The sequence below is a fragment of the Silene latifolia genome, chromosome 10 (genome assembly GCF_048544455.1).
Source record: "Silene latifolia isolate original U9 population chromosome 10, ASM4854445v1, whole genome shotgun sequence".
Classification (NCBI taxonomy): Eukaryota; Viridiplantae; Streptophyta; class Magnoliopsida; order Caryophyllales; family Caryophyllaceae; genus Silene; species Silene latifolia.
The window spans coordinates 135207550-135226276 of record NC_133535.1 but is presented as its reverse complement, the minus strand read 5'-3'; the positions used below and the strand labels follow the sequence as shown (position 1 = coordinate 135226276).

Sequence of the window (18727 nt, the reverse complement as noted above, 5' to 3'; positions counted from 1 at the left end):
CTTAGGCTTGACTCGACCCAAATTATCACATGAGCGGTCGGGTTTGTGGGAAATTTGCCAAAGATGGCGAGAAAAGAGCGATTTCGGAGCTCCGAAAACTCGAAAATCCCCTAATCAAGGCTTGTCGTCACTTGACGCGGCCTAAATTTACTTTAATTTTGCAGGTGACGAGACTTCTACGTCTGGGAGAGCTCCCATGGACGTGGACACCGCTGTTGACCCTTCTCAGGTGCTTGAGGAGGCGTTGGAGGAGGCTTTCACCGTTGCGGTGATGGCTGCTGAGGACGAGGTCCCAGAGGAGGAGGAGGCCCCGAGACGGGCCAACGTTGGATGGGGTGGTCGCCAGCTGAGGGGAGCACCTGCGTGGGATGAGACCTGGGACAGTAGGCACCTGCTTTGGGCTGCGGAGGATCACCTGTCCTACAGGACGGTGAAGAGCTTGGTAAATCGAATTCATCACTCTTCATTCATCTTCTTTCGTTTCTGTTTGTCATTCCTTTTCTTCTTCATCTGAGCTAAAGATAGCTTTTGTTTCAAATCATAGGAGGTCGGGAACATCAGATCGTTCTCGGGCTATACGACGGCGATGGGGTGCTACGAGAGGCTGTCGGCTGAGGAGCAAGCCATGATCGAGCGGGGAGCGTTCGGAGCCCTAGTGCAGGCTTGGAGGGATATCGCGAAGAGGAAGCTTCGGGCTAACCTCAGTCTTGTCCGAGCTTTCTTGGACCGATTTTGGGATACGACCTCCACATTTCACATGCCTTTTGGTGAGGTGGGGGTTACGTTGGAGGATTACGGCATGATTTCTGGTCTGCCGTGTGGGACTGAGGTGGTGGAGTGGCCGGAGACAGCCATGAGGGTTGACTCGGCCGAGGCTAGGAGGCTGATCGGCTGGAATTTGGTGCCAAAGGCTGCTGCGATACCTGGCTTGGTGCCTAGTTCTTACGTTCGAGACTACTTCGCGGGGAAGACCCCGGCGTTGGTGGTGATCGATGGGAGGGAGGTGGCTCCTCCTCCCTGCACTGCAGAGCAGAGAGTCCGCTTGTGGCTCTGGTGGTTTCTGTCTTCGATCTACCTCGGAGACAAGGGAGAGAGGCTTTCGACGAAGCTCCTTCCCTTCCTTTCTGACCTGAGCTCCCTAGGCCGTTGGGATTGGGTCACTGCTGGTTTTGCGGTCCTCATCCGCTTCATGAGGGTTATGGTTTGTCCGGAGTTGATGGAGAAGGGGACCTCTCCTGCTGCTGTCGGCCCTGGATTGCTGTTGGAGGTATGAACCTTCACTTCATTTCATGAAAGATCATTTCCTTTTCTTATCAAATCACGAAGGATCGTTGTTGATTATCTTGTTTCACAGGCGTGGGTGTACTCCTACTTTCCGAGCCTCGCGCCCAAGAGGACGGAGCCGGTGGAGAAGGCCTATCCCGTTGTGAGGGATTGGGTGATGTGTCGCACGAGGAGTCGGCGTTCCTTCCACGACGTCTGTCGGCGGGAGGTGAACGCTCTTCAGCTGGACGGCGTGAGCATTTCACCTTTATTTGTTTCTTCATTACCTTACTTTTAGAACTGATCATAAGAATGACCCTTTGTTTGCTTCTCTAGTGGGTGCCTAGGCCCTGGGAGGAGTACGCTGGCCCTCCTCCTTTCCTGGCTGAGGTCCTTCAACCTAGGAGCTCGAGCCGGTTGCTGTTGAGGACGTCGATCGGTCCTGTGTGGTACTTGGGCGAGCGCTTGGCTCGTCAGTGCTCTCGGGACGTCTTGACGGTTCCCATCGATCCTCCTCGGACGATGTTTAGGGAGCCTTCTGAGGCTGAGAGGGAGACTGACCTGGCTGGCGTCGGTGGCGACGCCCTCTTTCTTCCTGGTGAGGACTACTGGGCGTTCCTCTACGGGAGGTTGGCGTACTGACCGGTTGTGGTAAGTGCTTTATCCTCTTTCATTTTTGATTACTTGAGAACACGATGAATGATCATCGGTTAATGGAAATCACCTGATCTTGCAGGAGGTCGAGGCGGCGGGCATCGAGCCCCCAGAGTACCCCGAGACCCTTGAGTACACCGACGCGACCAGGAGGACGACGATCTCCGAGCTGCGTGACTTTGACGTGACGGTGAGAGATGCTGGCTTGGACGAGTGGCAGCATCTGATTCGGAGGGTGGGTCTTCTAACTTGAATAATTTTGTGTAAGAACACATTCGCTCGAGTTTGTCCAATCGCTAAGAATTTTCCTGCAGGTTGCGCCATCTCGGTTCGTGGCTTTGTGGAGGGTAGCCAACCGGCTACGGGCTACTGCCGTCGAGGCACTTGCTGGTGGCCGAGGACGTCAGGTATGAACCTTCCGTTTACTTCATTTTCGAATTTTCTAATCTTCCTTTATGTTTGAAATGATTGACATAAGCCGGTTTTTGTGTTTGCAGAGGGAGCACGAGCTGGAGCGAGAGCTTGCCCAGTCCCGGGAGGAGACAGCTCGCCTGCTGAGGGAGCTCGAGGTCCGCGACGCCGAGGTTGCTGCTCTCGAGGCGAGAGCTGCGGAGCTAGGCGGCGACCAGCAGTAGCTTCCGTGTTGCTTCTTTTTGATGTTGTATTTTTGTACATTTACACATTTTTGGACCCACTTTTGGACATTTGGATCTTGTTTTGGGGCTCGAGCCCCCAGTCTGGTGTACATATCCCATTTTGGTTGTATATATGATGGCCTGAGTGCCTTTGCTGCTGGGTTGTTTTGTTTGTACCTGCAGGTTAGCTTTGAACAGGTTTGGTAGATGACGGTGTACGCCGTCATGCTGCCGAAATTTACACAGAAATCACATAGAACATACATTTGTACATATGACATAAATTAGCGCAAAACAATGACTCGAAAATGCAAAAAATTGGTCGGAAATGACCGGACGGTAGGGAGGGTTACCCCCTAAAGAAAAAAAGAAAAAATAAGAACGTATAAGTTTGAAATGTGATGTGGAAGGAGAGTGAAATGATTCCCCAAAAAGAAAAGTTGAAAAGAAATGTATAAGTTTGAAAAAAAAGATTAAATTAAATTAAATGCAAAAATGTATAGATTTGAAAAATGAATAAATTAAATTAAATTGGTGAAATGATTCCCTAAAAAAAAGAATTAAAAAAAGAAAGAAATGTATAAGTGTGAGAAAAATGACGAAAATGTCGATGTCGTCTCGAAATACTTGTCCGTGAAATTAGGAAACACGAAATATGGCAACTTGACGTATTTACCAAAATAATAACTCGTATGAATAGGATTATTCGTTGAGGAATTTAGGAAAGATCCGACGCGAAAAATCACAGAAAGAATGCTGAGGAAGAGGCGCAGCAAGAGCTGCGTCCCTTCGAAGAGGCGCAAAGACTGGCCTTGCGCTGTTCCCTGCCAATCGTCTGTCTCCGACGGATTTTAGGAAACAACTTTTAGTATAAATAGAGACGTCGAGGGAGGTTTTATTCACATAATTCTTCTGTCTTTCTTCGTCTTATTACATAAAGCTCTCGAAACAAGCATACATCATGAATACTCTTGAAATTCGTCTAAAAGAATGGACAAACGAATTCTCTAATGTGGAGAAATATGACATGGGTGCTTATAATTTTGGATCGCTTTTGAGCTTGAAGCTGATCAAGGTAGTCAAACCGTTTCTAGATGCTTGTCTTGATTATTGGGACCCAAATTATCACGTGTTTGCCTTCCCTGGAGGCGATATTTGCCCATTTCCCGAGGAGATTGCTGCGATTGGTGGTTGGGACCCGGAACATTTGTCTGCTATTCCCTCCACTTTTCAAGGGTATAAGAACAAGTTTAGAGACTTGTTTGGATTGGCCAGAGTTGATGTTGACCGTCTTGTTACTTCTAAAGGAGTGCGAATGTTGGATTTCATCGATCGATTTATCAATAGGGCTGATCCCACTGTCTCTTATGTTGCGAGGCGAAGGGCATTCGGGTTTTGTCTATTACACGTATATGTCCTTCAAGGGCATGTTGATGAGGATATGAGAGGCGACCCTCGTCTCTTGAGCTTGATTGAGCAAATGGAGATGCGCAGGAGCCCAGCTTGTCTGTGTTTAGGAGAGATCCTATTGGACTTGGATAACAGGAAAGCCAATCGCGGCCTACCTTATTTGGGAAGTCCCATTATATTGCAGGTAAAAGAACTCTTTTTCTCTTTTTTTTTCTTTTTCGTTTTTTCTTTTCGTTTTTTTTTTTTTTGTTTTGTTTTTTCCGTTTTTTAATACCTGCTTTTGGTAGGTCTGGCTTATGGAGCGTCTTCGATTGATCGAGCCCCCAGTTAATGTTCCTGCTTATCATGCTCGCTCAATTGCAATGAGGACTAGGCTCTACATGGTGGATTTCACTCGAGTCTGCAATTATTGGGAAAACAAATTGAAGAGTGAAGATGGCCCCTTAATTAGATGGATCGTACCATGGTGGCATCTCAAAACTGTCACTGGAGTATCATCCTTGGATCCTACCCGATCTGTTTGCATTCCCGGCCTGGAGTTTATGATATGCATCTTCCCGGAGAGGTTGATGAGGCAGGTTGGATTGAAGCAGATGATCCCGAAGCTTGACACTATCCCGCAGACTGCTGTGGCGCTCACTACTGAGAGTCGAAGAGAATGGGCCATCAAATGGGCTCAGAGGAACATGTGGTTCTTAAATTCTTCTATTAGTTCTCTATGGGTGTCAGATTCCTATCTGCGGTGGAGGAAAGCTACTACTTCGGAAGAGCGCGAGAGACTAAGGAAGCGCGAACCTGTGGACTACAAGGTTCGCGAGGTGGAAAAGGAGAAAGAGAAGCATCTGACCGAGGGAGAGGAAGAAGCCGGGTTTCGAGTTGTTCATCCCTCGAAGAAACCAAAGACCTCTCCTGCCGTCGAGATGGTGGTTGACAAGAATGGCAAAGCGAGACCACGAGAGAGACCATTGGTGATTAGGTCCGAAGTGGCGCAAGAGCGCCTGGTTCGAGGTCGGGACAAGAAGTATGATAGAAATGACAAAGGCAAAGGGAAAATGGAAGAGTAGCCTAAGTCTTTATTATTATTTATTATTATTATTATTATTGTTGTTGTAATAAGAAGGTGGGGTTTTTAGAATCCTAGCCTATTTATTTTTTTTTTTATGATTTTATTATGTAACGTACTATTATTAGAAATGAAATAAAAAGGTTAATTGGTTATGAAACCATTGTGATTTTCTTTTTCATTATTCTTGTCAAATTTCAAAATGCATTCGCAAATGTCCTTCTATTTACATTTAAGATAATTAGATGGGTTGTATCCTGTGAAGGATTGCCTACGTATTCATTAAAAAAATGAAATCAAACCCTTGTGCGTAGTTCAAGTAAATGTAAAAGAATAATTGTTCTAAGCAAGAGCTTGTAATGAACTTAGAAAATAAGCATGAGCTTTACTTACTCCTAAAATGCAATTTAGTTTATTTGATGATATGAGAATGACAAGTTGTCAAAGTGCAAGAGCAAGGTGACATCAGTTTATTTCAGCTTGGCCAGGGGCCGTTTATTTCGTGCCACAGGAGCGACACATGAGGTTACGCGAGGCGCTTTTTTGTCCCTATTCTAGGCATAGTAACGTTTTAATTGGTCAAGGTTTGTTGGGTTGGCAAATTCGTTCCATCTAGGTCTGTGATCCTAACCGCACCCCCTGGAAGTATGGACTTGACTAGGAATGGCCCGGCCCAATTGGGTTTGAATTTTCCTCGTGGATCGACAGGTAAAAGAGCCCTAATTGATTTGAGGACTAAGTCTCCTTCCTTAATGTTCCTTGGCTTAACCCTTTTGTTGAAGGCTCGTTTGATACGCACCTGGTATGTTTGCACATTATGTAATGCACGTAACCTTCGTTCATCCAGGAGGATGAGTTCTTCATATCTGTCCCTCTTCCACTCGGCTTCTGGGATTTGACTTTCGAGCAAAATACGCAAGGATGGTATTTCTAGCTCGACTGGTTGTACAGCTTCCATGCCGTAGGTCAAATAGAAAGGAGTAGCCCCAGTGGGCATCCTAACAGACGTACGGTATTCCCATAAAGCGAAGGGTATCTTACTTGGCCAATCTCTATAGTTGTCAATCATTTTCTTGAGAATTGTGACAACGTTTTTGTTTGATGCTTCTACCGCGCCATTGGTTTATGGTCTATATGGCGAGGAGTGGTGATGCTTGATTTTGTACTTGGCTAGCAATTGTTCAATCTCAGCTTGGAAGTGTGATCCATTGTCGCTGATGATCTCATGTGGGCAACCGTATCGACAGATAATGTTGGTTTGTATGAACTTTGCCACATTCTTGGCTGTAAGACTGGTGTAGGAAGCCGCTTCTACCCATTTGGTCAAATAGTCGATTGCTACTAGGATGAAACAGTGACCTCCTGTTCCGGCGGGAGTGATCTTGCCAATTATGTCAATTCCCCAAGCAGAAAATGGCCAGGGAGATGTCATAGTGTAGAGCAACGAAGGAGGAACATGTTGCACATTCCAAAAAATTTGGCAATTATGGCAATGTCTTACATATTTGATGCAATCATATTCCATCGTGGTCCAATAATACCCCAAACGTGTGATTTTCTTTGCCATCATGGGTCCACTCATGTGAGGGCCACATTCTCCATCATGGACTTCTTCCATCACTTTCCGTGCCTGTGAATGATCAAGACAACGTAAGATTACACCAAGAGGTGTTCTTTTGTATAACTCTCCTTGCATGAGGACGTATTAGGAAGCTAGCAAGCGGATAGCGCGTTGTCCCCTTTTGTCCATTTCTGGTGGATAGGTGCCATTGAGTTTGAAGTTTAGGATTGCTTGGAACCAAGGTTCCTCCGTAATTTCCTCTTCATCGGTGATTTGGTGCACATAAGCTGGCTCTGATCGTCGTTCGATGCATAAAGGCATTTCTACCATGCTATCCGGCATATTAATCAAAGATGCAAGTTTTGCAAGAGCATCTGCAAATTGATTCTCTTCGCGAGGTAGATGTAGGTAGCTCACTTGATCGAAGAATTGGGCTACTTGGTCTATTCTGGCTTGATAAGGTGCTAAGCTTTCGCTTCGGATTTTCCAAGATCCCGTAATTTGATTGATGATCAAAGAGGAATCCCCATGTACTCGAAGATTCTTGATGCCTAAACTTACTGCCGCTTGCAATCCAATGAGACATGCTTCATATTCTGCAGCGTTATTTGTCACCTCGAAGTCGAGTTTGACAGAGATTGGTGTATGCTCGCCTTCAGGAGAAATGAGCAACACTCCTATTCCAAATCCTCTTAAATTCAATGCCCCATCAAAATAGAGGTCCCAGGAGTCTACATCCGTTTGGAGTATATCCTCATCCGGAAACGACCAGGTGTCTATCGTTTGTGTATCATTGATGGGATTTTCTGCGAAGAATTCGGCAACGGCGCGCCCCTTTATGACTTTCAGAGGCACATACCTGAGATCGAACTCTGAGAGCATCAAAGTCCATCTTGCTAGGCGTCTATTGAGAACGGGTTTCTCGAAGAGGTATTTGACAGGATCCATTTTGGAGAATATTTTGACGGAGTAGCTAAGCATGTAATGGCGTAGCTTCTTCGCTGCCCACACAAGAGCGAGGCATGTCTTCTCGAGTGGTGTGTATTTGCACTCGTACTCCAAGAACTTCTTACTAAGGTAGTAGATGGCTCTTTCTTCTTTTCCTACAGTTTGAGCTAGCATAGCGCCCATGGCTGTTTCGGTTACCGTGAGATATAAACCGAGAGGTTGATCTCGTTGAGGTGGCATGAGCACTGGTGGTTTGGCTAGTATTTCCCTGATTCGATCGAAAGCCTTCTGACAGTCATCATCCCACGTGGTGTGATCTGTTTTCTTTAACTTCTTGAAGATAGGTTCGCAGATCATGGTGAGTTTCGATATGAATCGACTTATGTATTGCACCTTGCCTAGGAACCCTCTAACTTCTTTCTCTGTTTGAGGTTGCGGCATTTCGATTAGAGCTTTGATCTTGGAAGGGTCTATTTCTATACCTCGTTGGCTAACAACGTATCCCAGAAGTTTGCCAGATGTTACTCCGAATGCGCATTTCTGAGGATTGAGCCTCATGATGTACTTCCGTAGCCTTGAGAAGAATTTGCGAAGGTTCGCAATGTGTGTCTCTCTTTCCTTGGACTTAACAATCATGTCATCTACGTATACCTCAACTTCTTTATGCATCATGTCATGTAAGAGCGTAGTTGCGGTGCGTTGGTATATAGCTCCGGCGTTGATTAACCCAAACGGCATAACCGTGTAGCAATAGGTCCCCCATTGAGTGACGAAGGCGGTCTTATGCATGTCTTTTATGGCCATCTTGATCTGGTTATATCCTGCGTATCCGTCCATGAAGGATAGCTACGCGTGATCCGCTGTATTATCCACTAATATGTCGATATGTGGTAGAGGAAAGTCATCCTTAGGACTTGCTTTGTTTAAGTCTCTAAAATCAACACAAACACAGATTCTCCCATCCTTTTTGGGTACGGGTACTATGTTAGCTACCCAGTCAGAGTACTCGGAAACTTTGATGAACCCAGCTTTGAATTGCTTATCGACTTCTTCCTTTATCTTGAGAGCCCATTTTGTCCTCATTCGACGAAGCTTCTGTTTCACGGGTTTGAAACCTGGTTTGATTGGGATTCTATGCTCTACAATATCCATGTCGATCCCTGGCATATCTTTGTAGGACCAAGCAAAAACGTCTTTGAACTCGTGCAGGAGGTCTATGAAGTTTGCCCTTTCGGTGGGGTTCAAGGTTGTTCCTATCCTAAGTTCTTGGGGTTCAAGTTCAGTTCCTACATTGATGGGTTCAGTATTCTCTATCACTGGTCCCCCTTCCCCCTCTTGTAATATTTCTTTGGCTATGTAGGGAGGTATTTCGATTGAGTCTGGGTCTGGGTCATCCTCATCATCATCGTAAACAGAATTGCATTCAAGATAACACGGAGAGTAAGCAGAACCTGATTTATTCATATTAATATTTGAGAAAAGTTAAAACAAAGAAGCCATCTGATCTGTAGTCAGTAGCGGTAAAGGGACAGCGGTTGGGACATTTCCCGAACTACCGTTGCTATTTGACACTAAGCTAGGAGAAACGAGGGGAGTGGGAATGACAACAGGATGAGACTCTCTAGGAACTTTTCTAGACTCCGACTCTGACTCTGACTCTAATTCATCGTCTTCTGGTTCTCCTTTGAACATCTCTCCTTCTCCAGTAGTGAGCTTGAAGAGTCTTCCTTGATTGTTTGTCCACTTGATCGACTTTCTCCATCCTTTCTGCTGATTGTCGTTGGTTTCTGCGGTCCCCAGCGTGGCAATGATCTCATCTATGATGCTTTCGGCGCTTTTGATTAAGGGAAGATCTTGGAGGTAGATATCTTCCTCGCTATTTGTCCATATCCCATTGACTATCTCTTCCTTTGGGGAGATAAGATGTGAGCAATCTAAGGTAGATTCGTCACTTGTAATCATCAGAACTCCAAGAGGATTCTGAGTGTTATTGGGCTTACCTCCCAGCGGTATTGGTAGGCGACCGTCTTCAATCATGTCTTGAAGCACATTTTTCAGTTTGTAGCATTTTTCTGTATCATGTCCCTTACCTCTATGATACTCGCAGTAGGCATTCTCGTCCCAGAATTTGGATTTCTTTTCTAGTTCGGGTGTAGGTCCTATGGGTTGAAGCTTGCCTTGTTTCATCAAACTTTTTAGAGCGTTGGAATATGTGTCCCCTAGATTTGTGAATTTCCTTGGAGGGGTACTCTTCTTAGATGGCTCGAGAAGGTTAACTTCATCAGTTTTGCTAGTAGAGCCGTAAGAACGACTTGTTGAGCCTTGATATCCACGACCTATCTTTTTGGACAAGAGCCCTTTACGGATGTCATCTTCGATCCTTGTCCCTAGTACGGTCAAGTCTTTGAAAGTCTTGATGTTTTGATACCTCAAATGATTTGCATAGATGGGCTTTAGGTTGTCCACGAATTTCTCTACGAGGGTGGCTTCATCTGGACGTTCAACAAGTTGAGTACTAGTCTTCCTCCACCGACTTAGGAAATCGGTGAAACCTTCTTTGTTATTTTGGGTAAGAACCTCTAAAGTGCGCATGTTAACTTGGATTTCAGCATTATCCGCGTATTGTTTAGCAAACTCGATTGCGGCGTCATCCCAGGTAGCGATTTTCTTGTGCTCTAGAGAATAGAACCATTGCTTTGGGATGGTGTCAAGAGATGAAGGAAATATCCTTAATAACATCTCGGGTTTAATGCCTTTGATAGACATGTAATCCTTGAAGGCGCGGATATGGTTCAAAGGGTTTTCATGCCCCTTGAATTTAGGGATATCCGTCATGTTGAAGTTAGTTGGCAATTTGGAACTCACAGCCTCATATTTGCGATTGTTCTCCCTATAAATGTCATCCCCTTTGAGATACATCAATTGTTCCTCCAAGTATTGGAGTCGTTTCTCATTGTGATCATACCTATGGGAGGGTTCTCTTCCCCAAAGTTGTTCACAAAGTCATCGGATACTTCACTTTCTCGAGGAGGCAACCTCGTTTCTACGGTATATATTCGGCCTTCGATTGTGTCGAGGCGATCATACACTTGGTCTTGAGTAACTTGGAGACGAGCTAGCGCGGCTAGGATTTGATCATTACCATTCAGGGGTTGGTCGTGGCTCAAGTCGCTTGTTTCAGGCATCTTGGAAACTGGATAAGAGATCGACGACGAATCAAAACACGATCGACCATTCTAGCACACTTACTTAAAAAGAAATGTTTTGACTCGTGAAGTGGGAGTGTACCACTTGTGTACCACTTGTGTCAATTGAGTTTTGAGGAAATGACAAAGTTTGAAAAATGTTGGTCCTAGTCAACTTTAGTGTAGTTGTAGGAGTGGACTCGAAGTGAGGTTTTGAAATGGGTTTTGAGGCCCGACTTGACAATTGGACAGAGTTTCGATTTGTTTTGTGCTAATGTTAGGCCCAAGTTTCGAAAATTTTACATTTTGAAAGAGGTTTTGATTTTCACAAAAATCGTCATGGTTTGTTTAGAAATGGTGATCACATATGGTACAAACATTATACAAGCATTATAACGGGATGCTGAGTGCGTTTAAGAGGGTTTTGGTTTAAAGGGTGGGTTGCCATACCGAACAATCAAACCCGAAGTCTGTGGAGAGGCTCGTACCAAACAGGAGTAAGGCCGATTCCTAGTCCATTTCCTCAAGTAGTGAAAGTCCTTGATACAAACAAGAGTAAGTACCATGGTATGGATGACGTCAATCGCTATCCATCCTTGGGCCCAAATAAGAATGAGGACCGTTTAGATGGGACGATTGGTCGATTTGGTTGGGTTGGGCCTAGGAAGGCCGAATAAACGATCTAGGAAGACCGAGTTATGAAAAACCGATAATTGTCTTGTACAAACTATTCCCTAACCTTGTTCAAGTTTCACCCTTTTGGCTACACGTAAGTGTATTATTCCCCAGCGGAGTCGCCAAACTGTGGACGCGGGCCCACGGGGGCGCTTGGGAAAACAAGCGTTTGCATTTGTGGAGTCGCCACCAATTTATTGTGGAAAATTGGAAACCGTTCGAATACTTCGTGTCATGTCAAAACACAAAGTAGTGACATGAACACCAAGAACTCGTTACCCTTAGCATTCTATGTCTAGAATGACTCTCGTGGATGTCAATGAATACGGATGTTCACAGAGATCTGGAGTAAGGGGTGAGGGTACGTATTAGGAAGCTCTTTTGATCGAACACCTAATCCCGCCCGCCTCGATAGCGGACTCTACTAATGATTAGGGAAATTATCTATACTCGATATATTGTCAATTTAAATGCATGCAATGCAACATCCATTAGATTAATCCTAGCATGTGAGAATTAATACTAAGTCGGTGAACACGTAATTTAACATACAATTAATTGTCAAGGTAGGAATTTAGATTGATTACATGTGAGAGCATACAAGAAATACAATAAATATAATAAATACAATAAAGAAAATTACAATAATGAAAATTACAATAATTACAATGGGATTAAACGATTTATGTCGAAAATACTTTTAAAGCGGATAATTTTAGAAAAGAAAGAATAAATAAATTAACGAACAAGAATTAGGCGATAATATGAATAGTAGTTAATTAAATACGTGATTAAAACTAGGTCAAAGCAGAAACGGAAATTCAGGGACAGAAATCAACCAGGAACAGGCGCGGCAGAGCTGCGTCCCTTGGAAGAGGCGCAACAGTCGTTGCGTCTGTTCCTTGGCTCAGTTCTGGCTGTGAAGCCGGAATTGCAAGCCGTTAATGTTCATTGGTGATTTTAATGCTTGATTATGAATAATTGACTCGGATGAAAGTGATTAATATGTTATTTACATGTGATTGAGGGTGATAAAAGCAATAAAACACGGACAAAGCTAATTTGGACTAATTATTTACAAGATTAGAAGGATTAATAATTACAAATTAAACAAACTAAACAAATTAATTAGACTAAACAGGTTATTAATGATGAATTAATGGTGGTGATGATAAACAAACAGATGAGAATATATCAATGACGAATTCCAGAGACTCAATATGGATGAATCGAACCTCTAAAACCCGAATTGATTTTATGACGAAAACCCGCAAATATGAATTACTTGGGATTTAAGTCGGGATTTAATGATGAATTAATGATGAATGATGATTAATGATATGTCAGATTATTAAATACAAATTATTATGTTAAAAGAAACGTGAACAAATGAAAACAAAGCAAAAACGATAGGACGAACAAAAGACGAAGGAAGAAGAAAGGAAGCAGGAACTGCGACAGCCTCGCGAAGAGGGGCAGCAGGTGCTGCGTCCCTTCGAAGAGGCGCAGCAGTTGCTGCGTCCTTTCTCGACGGTTGTCTTCTGATAATCCGTAAAAAGAGATTAAAGCATAGTTTTACAAATCGGTTTTAGAAATATTTTCGACATAAACCTTACAATTATGATTACAAAAATAAAGAACAATAAATAAAAGGAGGATTATACACCCTCAGACTTACATGTTTGACGAAACGAGATGAACTAAGTTAACGTTTAGTGATGCTCGACTCGAATGTAGACGAAAGTGCCCTCGTAAGAGGAAAGAAACAAAGTTGATTAAAGTTGATTATGGTGTAGTTGGTCAAATTGGTAGGTCATGCAAAACGAGGCTGGTACTTAGAAAGATCCAAGCTTACGTGGTCTAAAGTTCAAGCACATAGACGCCAAAAAGTAAGAACGTGGTCTAAAATGCAAAGGGAGAAGAGAAGGGCGGACACTCGCGTGAGAAATATGTGAGACCGAAGGTCTCTATTTATACTAATCACGTGGAGGAAATTAGGGTTTTCGGAGAAACTTTGGAAGTGAATCTCGAAAAGATATGAAAAGATACGAAAAATACGCAGAAAAGGACTTGGGAAGAGGCGCAGCAGACACTGCGTCTCTTGGAAAAGGCGCAGCACCTGCTGCGTCCTTTCCCAGGTGGTTTCCTCCTGCGGAAGAAAGATTTCCGTATTTGATTATGGAATAACGGATTAATCTTGTTTTCCTTAATATTTTGTGTGAATATTACGGAAAATTATTTGCCAAAGATTAAAAGATTGTAAAATATGGAATAGAAATATCCGGAACATTCCAGAACATTCTGACTCGGTTTTAGAAAATGAAGACGGTTTTTTTGACCCGGACTCCAAATGTACTATAATTACTGCTAAAACGACCGTATCGGCACGTAGATGACAATTAAGAGGTAGACATAAGTGTTTGAGCGATCACTTGACGATAAACTTACGAACTGTCACAACTCGTTCCGCGTACCAAACATGCGGCCCAATCATCACCGGGTGGTTTGCGGGAGGTGCAGAAATGAGGTATCTACAAGTAGTGACCATCTTAGGTAGGAAAGTAGGCACAACCATTTTTTTAAGAGCCCCCACTTGTCCATCAGATGGGCCCTACTCAGCACATTGTAGGGCTTCTCTCTTCCTCTTAAAGAAGTTACAACACTCCTTATAAATTCCTCGCCTTTCCAAATTGCCATCGTCAACGATTACCTGTTTTTTTTTCCTGAACAAGGTAATCAACAGCGTGTTTCTCAGAGTCAGCCATGAATTCTTTTTTTTTTCGTCACTAAAGAAACAGGCTGCAGGTCCAGGACCTCTTCGAAGCACTAAATTCGCTTGATTTAGCTCCAAGTTTGCATGACTATATATTGGCTCTGGCCAACCTAGTGCTTTGTTAATGTCAGACAATAGAGTACGGAAAGAAACCTGAATTCCCTCTTATTCTCAGCCATTTGTAAACACACCTGGAAAGGCATTTTATGAAACCCTTTCTCAAATGTATATCATGCCGCAACTCTAGCCACAACCAATAAATGAATTGGTCGCCTTCACATAGCAGAGCAACTGACACTATTAAAAACACACACGAACACAGGCAACACACAAAACCAGATAGAGACGCCTATCACCACTAAAACAATTAAACAATGCAGCCCCCTTGGCATGCTTACTCTTTGGGTGCGGTTCAATTTTTAACCCCAATATGATAATTAGACTGTTCAACATGCATAACTATTTTTATTTACCATCTTAACAGACAACCTTTCCAAACACCAACAAACAAACCCAGTTCTTGAATAAATCACCTTGAAGAGGACCCCCAACTATTACGCTAAGTACTGATCCATAGTTTCTTCACAAACTGCATAGCCTAATGCATGCTATTTGAAATAATTTTACGCAAGAATGTTTCACAGAACCAAACCCTCGCCCAAATCAGTCACCTCTTCATTTTTACTCACACACAGAATCACACACAATGTTCATTATGTCAGTAACCGAACCCATAACTCACCAATAGGGAATATAGGGTACTTTTACATAGCTTACTAAATGGCAGTTTATTCCACACATAATCCAGACTGTAATACCACCACCAACACAAATTTTAGCCTACTATACAACATTGCATTCAGCACCTAATTCACACTGTAATAGTACACCGAACACAAACCAAACAACATTTCAAAAACACACCGACAACTAACAACCTACCAAGCCCATAACCCTATCTCCAATCATTTCCAACATGGCATACCCATCAGAAGTAAGGAAAAAATAAAACCACACCACTACACCATTCACCACCAAAATATTTCCACGCAAAATATTTAAACCTACACAGGCAGAACTAATCCTTAATGAAGCTAAAAACATGCTTGTCAACAATGCAGCAATATAACCATTTAAAGGTCACCATTCAACACTCCAAGCACAGAACTCTTAAATACAACAAACACACATACACTACAAGCATACAACTATTAAATACAACAAGCACACATACACACATACCCACAACAAAAATCAAGATTAAAACTATAACCAAAATGAGTGACACGTATTATTTATTTACCCATTAATAAAGGCGCCTTGCAATGTCTTTAAAAATACTCGCCTGCAAACACCCGCAAAAAAAAATTAGCAATAACCAAACAAATGAGCAAAATTAAAAAGGAAGTGGGAGTATGAGAGGTAAAGTAATTTCAAGCACTAAACCTTCAAATTATGTAGAAACTTTTTTTTTAACCCTGGCAGTGTTTATTTTATATATAAAGACACAAACAAGAAACCACACATCTCCTTTACACTGTTTGGGGAGGGTACAGTGACATCACCACACCTTACCTCCCTTACTTAACATACATGCTCAAACCTCACCTTAACACACAAAGGTCATCTCACCTTACTTCCACTCCTTACTAATAAAACATTACTCAACACAAATCCAATCAATCCCAGAAGTCCTCTCTAATATAATAATCACGTGCTTGACAATGACTCAAAACTACACCACCTTAAAGAACCCCCTTTCTCGAAGCTTTAACCAATCTTTCCCTTTATAATATAAAATAAACATCTCTAACTAACTGTAAAGTAAATTGGCAGGCATTTTTAGCCCACAAACCATGTAAACGTTATGATATAATACCTAACTGTCCCCTACATTGAGAGTAACTAAAATTTACACCACCGTAAACACCCCTTTTTCCCAAAGACTATACAAACTCATTCTAAATATAATAATAATCATCTTTAAATTGTAGGACTGTAGAATGGCACCCAACTTAAATCAACAGTGTTACCTATGGACGATAATCTTATAGTGTTGCCTATTGACGATAATCTGTAAATGACTGCACTGTAAATTAACACTAGTAGTATAAATGTTAGCCATCAACGATATAACCATGGACGACAATTAACAGCAGCGCTTTAACCATGTACATTTCTCTGACCACCAACAACACCATACACATTCGTCTAACCACTACCAACTGCAGCCATAAACAACATTTTTGGGAACAGCGTTGCCTAGAAAGACAAGGAATAGCCATTGAAGCATCAGTTTCCGCCAAGAAGAAAACGAATTCAGCTTTTTTTTTATTATTATTTATTTATTTCCTAAATCAAGATTTTAAAATGAGGAAAAAGACCCAAGATATTTTAAAAAATCAAGATTATTGGACCAAGGAGTTAAAATGGCCCAAGAGATGAGCTTCAAGTAGTTAAAATGAGGGAAAAGGCTTTTTTTTTTTAGACAAGTGTGTACTAGTATAAAAACAAGCCAAATTACACGATACGATCACAATACCAGGTATGATTACAACTAAGGAAAAACTTAATACGACTAATACTACCAGATAAAGTAATGGGAACACTAGACAAGCTGGAAGCACGCATCAAACGTAGAAGTCGGATGCCGTTGATTTGAAAAAGTACGTTTTCAAGTCTGAAAGCAGAGGCAAAAGTCATAGCCTCAATCAGAGCCATAATATTGATTTGAAGACGGGAAGAGCAAAAACATTGCAGCACTTCGTGAGTGAGATGAACATTTCTGTAAACTTTAAACGAACCGATCAAAGTTTTGTTGCTGAAGACGATCTCCATCCGAAAGAAGTGAGAAAAGTGTTGCATAAAAGAGGAATGGAAGCATAAATCTTCAAATCGGCAGGAAGATTGATCAAGAGCTTTAATATTGGAATTGAATACATGTTGTTGTTTAGAAAGAAGATCAATCTCTCGGACAATGTTATCAGCCTCTCTAAAAATCACATTATTCCTATGCTTCCAGATTGCATAGAGAGTAAGAGGAAAATATAGAAGCTGCTGGTCATTAATATCTGCAAGGCGAGATAAGTAGCGAAAAAAAATTTGAAACCAGCTACCAATTGAGACGTGGGAACTTACATCGGAGCAAATTCCAAGTAAACTCGCAGCCCAAACACGTTTGATAATGTCACAGTCACGAAAAAGGTGGCTCAAAGTCTCACCATCCTTATGACAAAAAGAGCAAATTGGATTGACTGGCATTTCTCGACGAATTAAAACATCCGCAGTAGGCAAGATACACTGAACAATTTTCCAAAGGAAAAGCTTAATATGTGGCTGACAAGGGAGGTGCCAAATCAAAGACCATTGAAAATCCCGATCAACACGAGAGAAGGAAGAAGCGACTGAGGGCAAACTGTTTTTCAAAAGGAACGAGTACTCGGAACAAGAAGAATACCTTCCATCTTCAGTGGATTTCCAGTAAATGTAATCATCCATAGGCTCAAGGGGAAGCTCAATTGAACAAATTTTCTTTGCGGACTCGGAGTGAAAATATTTGAAAACATTTTGCATGTTCCAGCGACATGGGTCAAACAGAAGGTCCGTAAAACTGAAATCTTGAGATTGAAAATTAGGCTTAAAGCACGGCTTCTTACCAAGGATCCAAGCATCATTTTTTATATTAATCAATTTTCCATTCCCAAATTTCCAAGCAATTCCATCCTGAAGTAAGTAAGTGTTTTTAACAACTCCTTTCCAAGCGAAAGATGCAGCAGTATATTTCGGGACCTTATCAGGGACAGGAAAATCTTTTTGATATTTTGAACGAAGGATTCTCGAAACAAGGGAATGGGGCTTGTGATGGCAACGCCAGAAGGTTTTAGATAACAATGCTTGACTTACAATAGTAGCATTTTTAATCCTAAGACCACCCTCCGACATTGGCAGTTGCAATCTTTCCGGCGGTAACCAGTGTTGAGCACATTTGTTTTTAGCCTTTTTCCACAAAAAAAGATCAATTAAGTAGTTTATCTTATTGGTAATTTGTAGAGGGATCGGAAGCACAGAAGCCACATATGCAATGGACGTCATCAAAATAGAATTAATAAGCAATAACTTAGACGCTTGGGAAAAACTCGCTGGACCCCAAGAGAGAATTTTGCTTGAAATCTTGTCTAATAGGAACTGAAATGCCCCAGTTTTCCTTTTGCCAAGATCAATAGGAACACCCAGGTAAAGTCCAAAATTTTGTTGTGATTGCACTTTCAAAATATTAAGAAGATGCTCCTTGAAATCATCTGGGGTGTTGGGGCTGAACTTGATATAAGATTTGTGATTGTTAATCATTTGACCCGAAAGAGCGGTAAAAGAATTCAATATATTCCGTAAGGACTTACCGCTAGCCGGAGTTAGACAGAGGCATAGAAGAGAATCATCGGCATATAATAAATGAGAAATGGATGGGCTATTATGAGAGAGCTTAATACCTTCAATAGCCCGTTGTGATTCAGCTTTAGTAATCATAAGAGAAAGGACTTCCATGCAAAGGATGAAAAGATA

General features: G+C 42.3%; 1 protein-coding gene across 1 annotated transcript; it reads right to left on the bottom strand.

Annotated features, from left to right (window-relative positions):
* Positions 1-16687: 16687 nt before the first annotated feature.
* On the bottom strand, positions 16688-18709 carry LOC141608300 (uncharacterized). The gene has a single exon (XM_074427664.1). The coding sequence runs from the start codon at positions 18707-18709 to the stop codon at positions 16688-16690; it is 2022 nt and encodes a 673-aa protein (XP_074283765.1).
* Between the last annotated feature and the right edge of the window lie 18 nt (positions 18710-18727).

Excerpts from the sequence above, each read along its gene's own strand:
- LOC141608300 (XM_074427664.1), bottom strand. The coding sequence starts at position 18,709 with ATGGAAGTCCTTTCTCTTATGATTACTAAAGCTGAATCACAACGGGCT.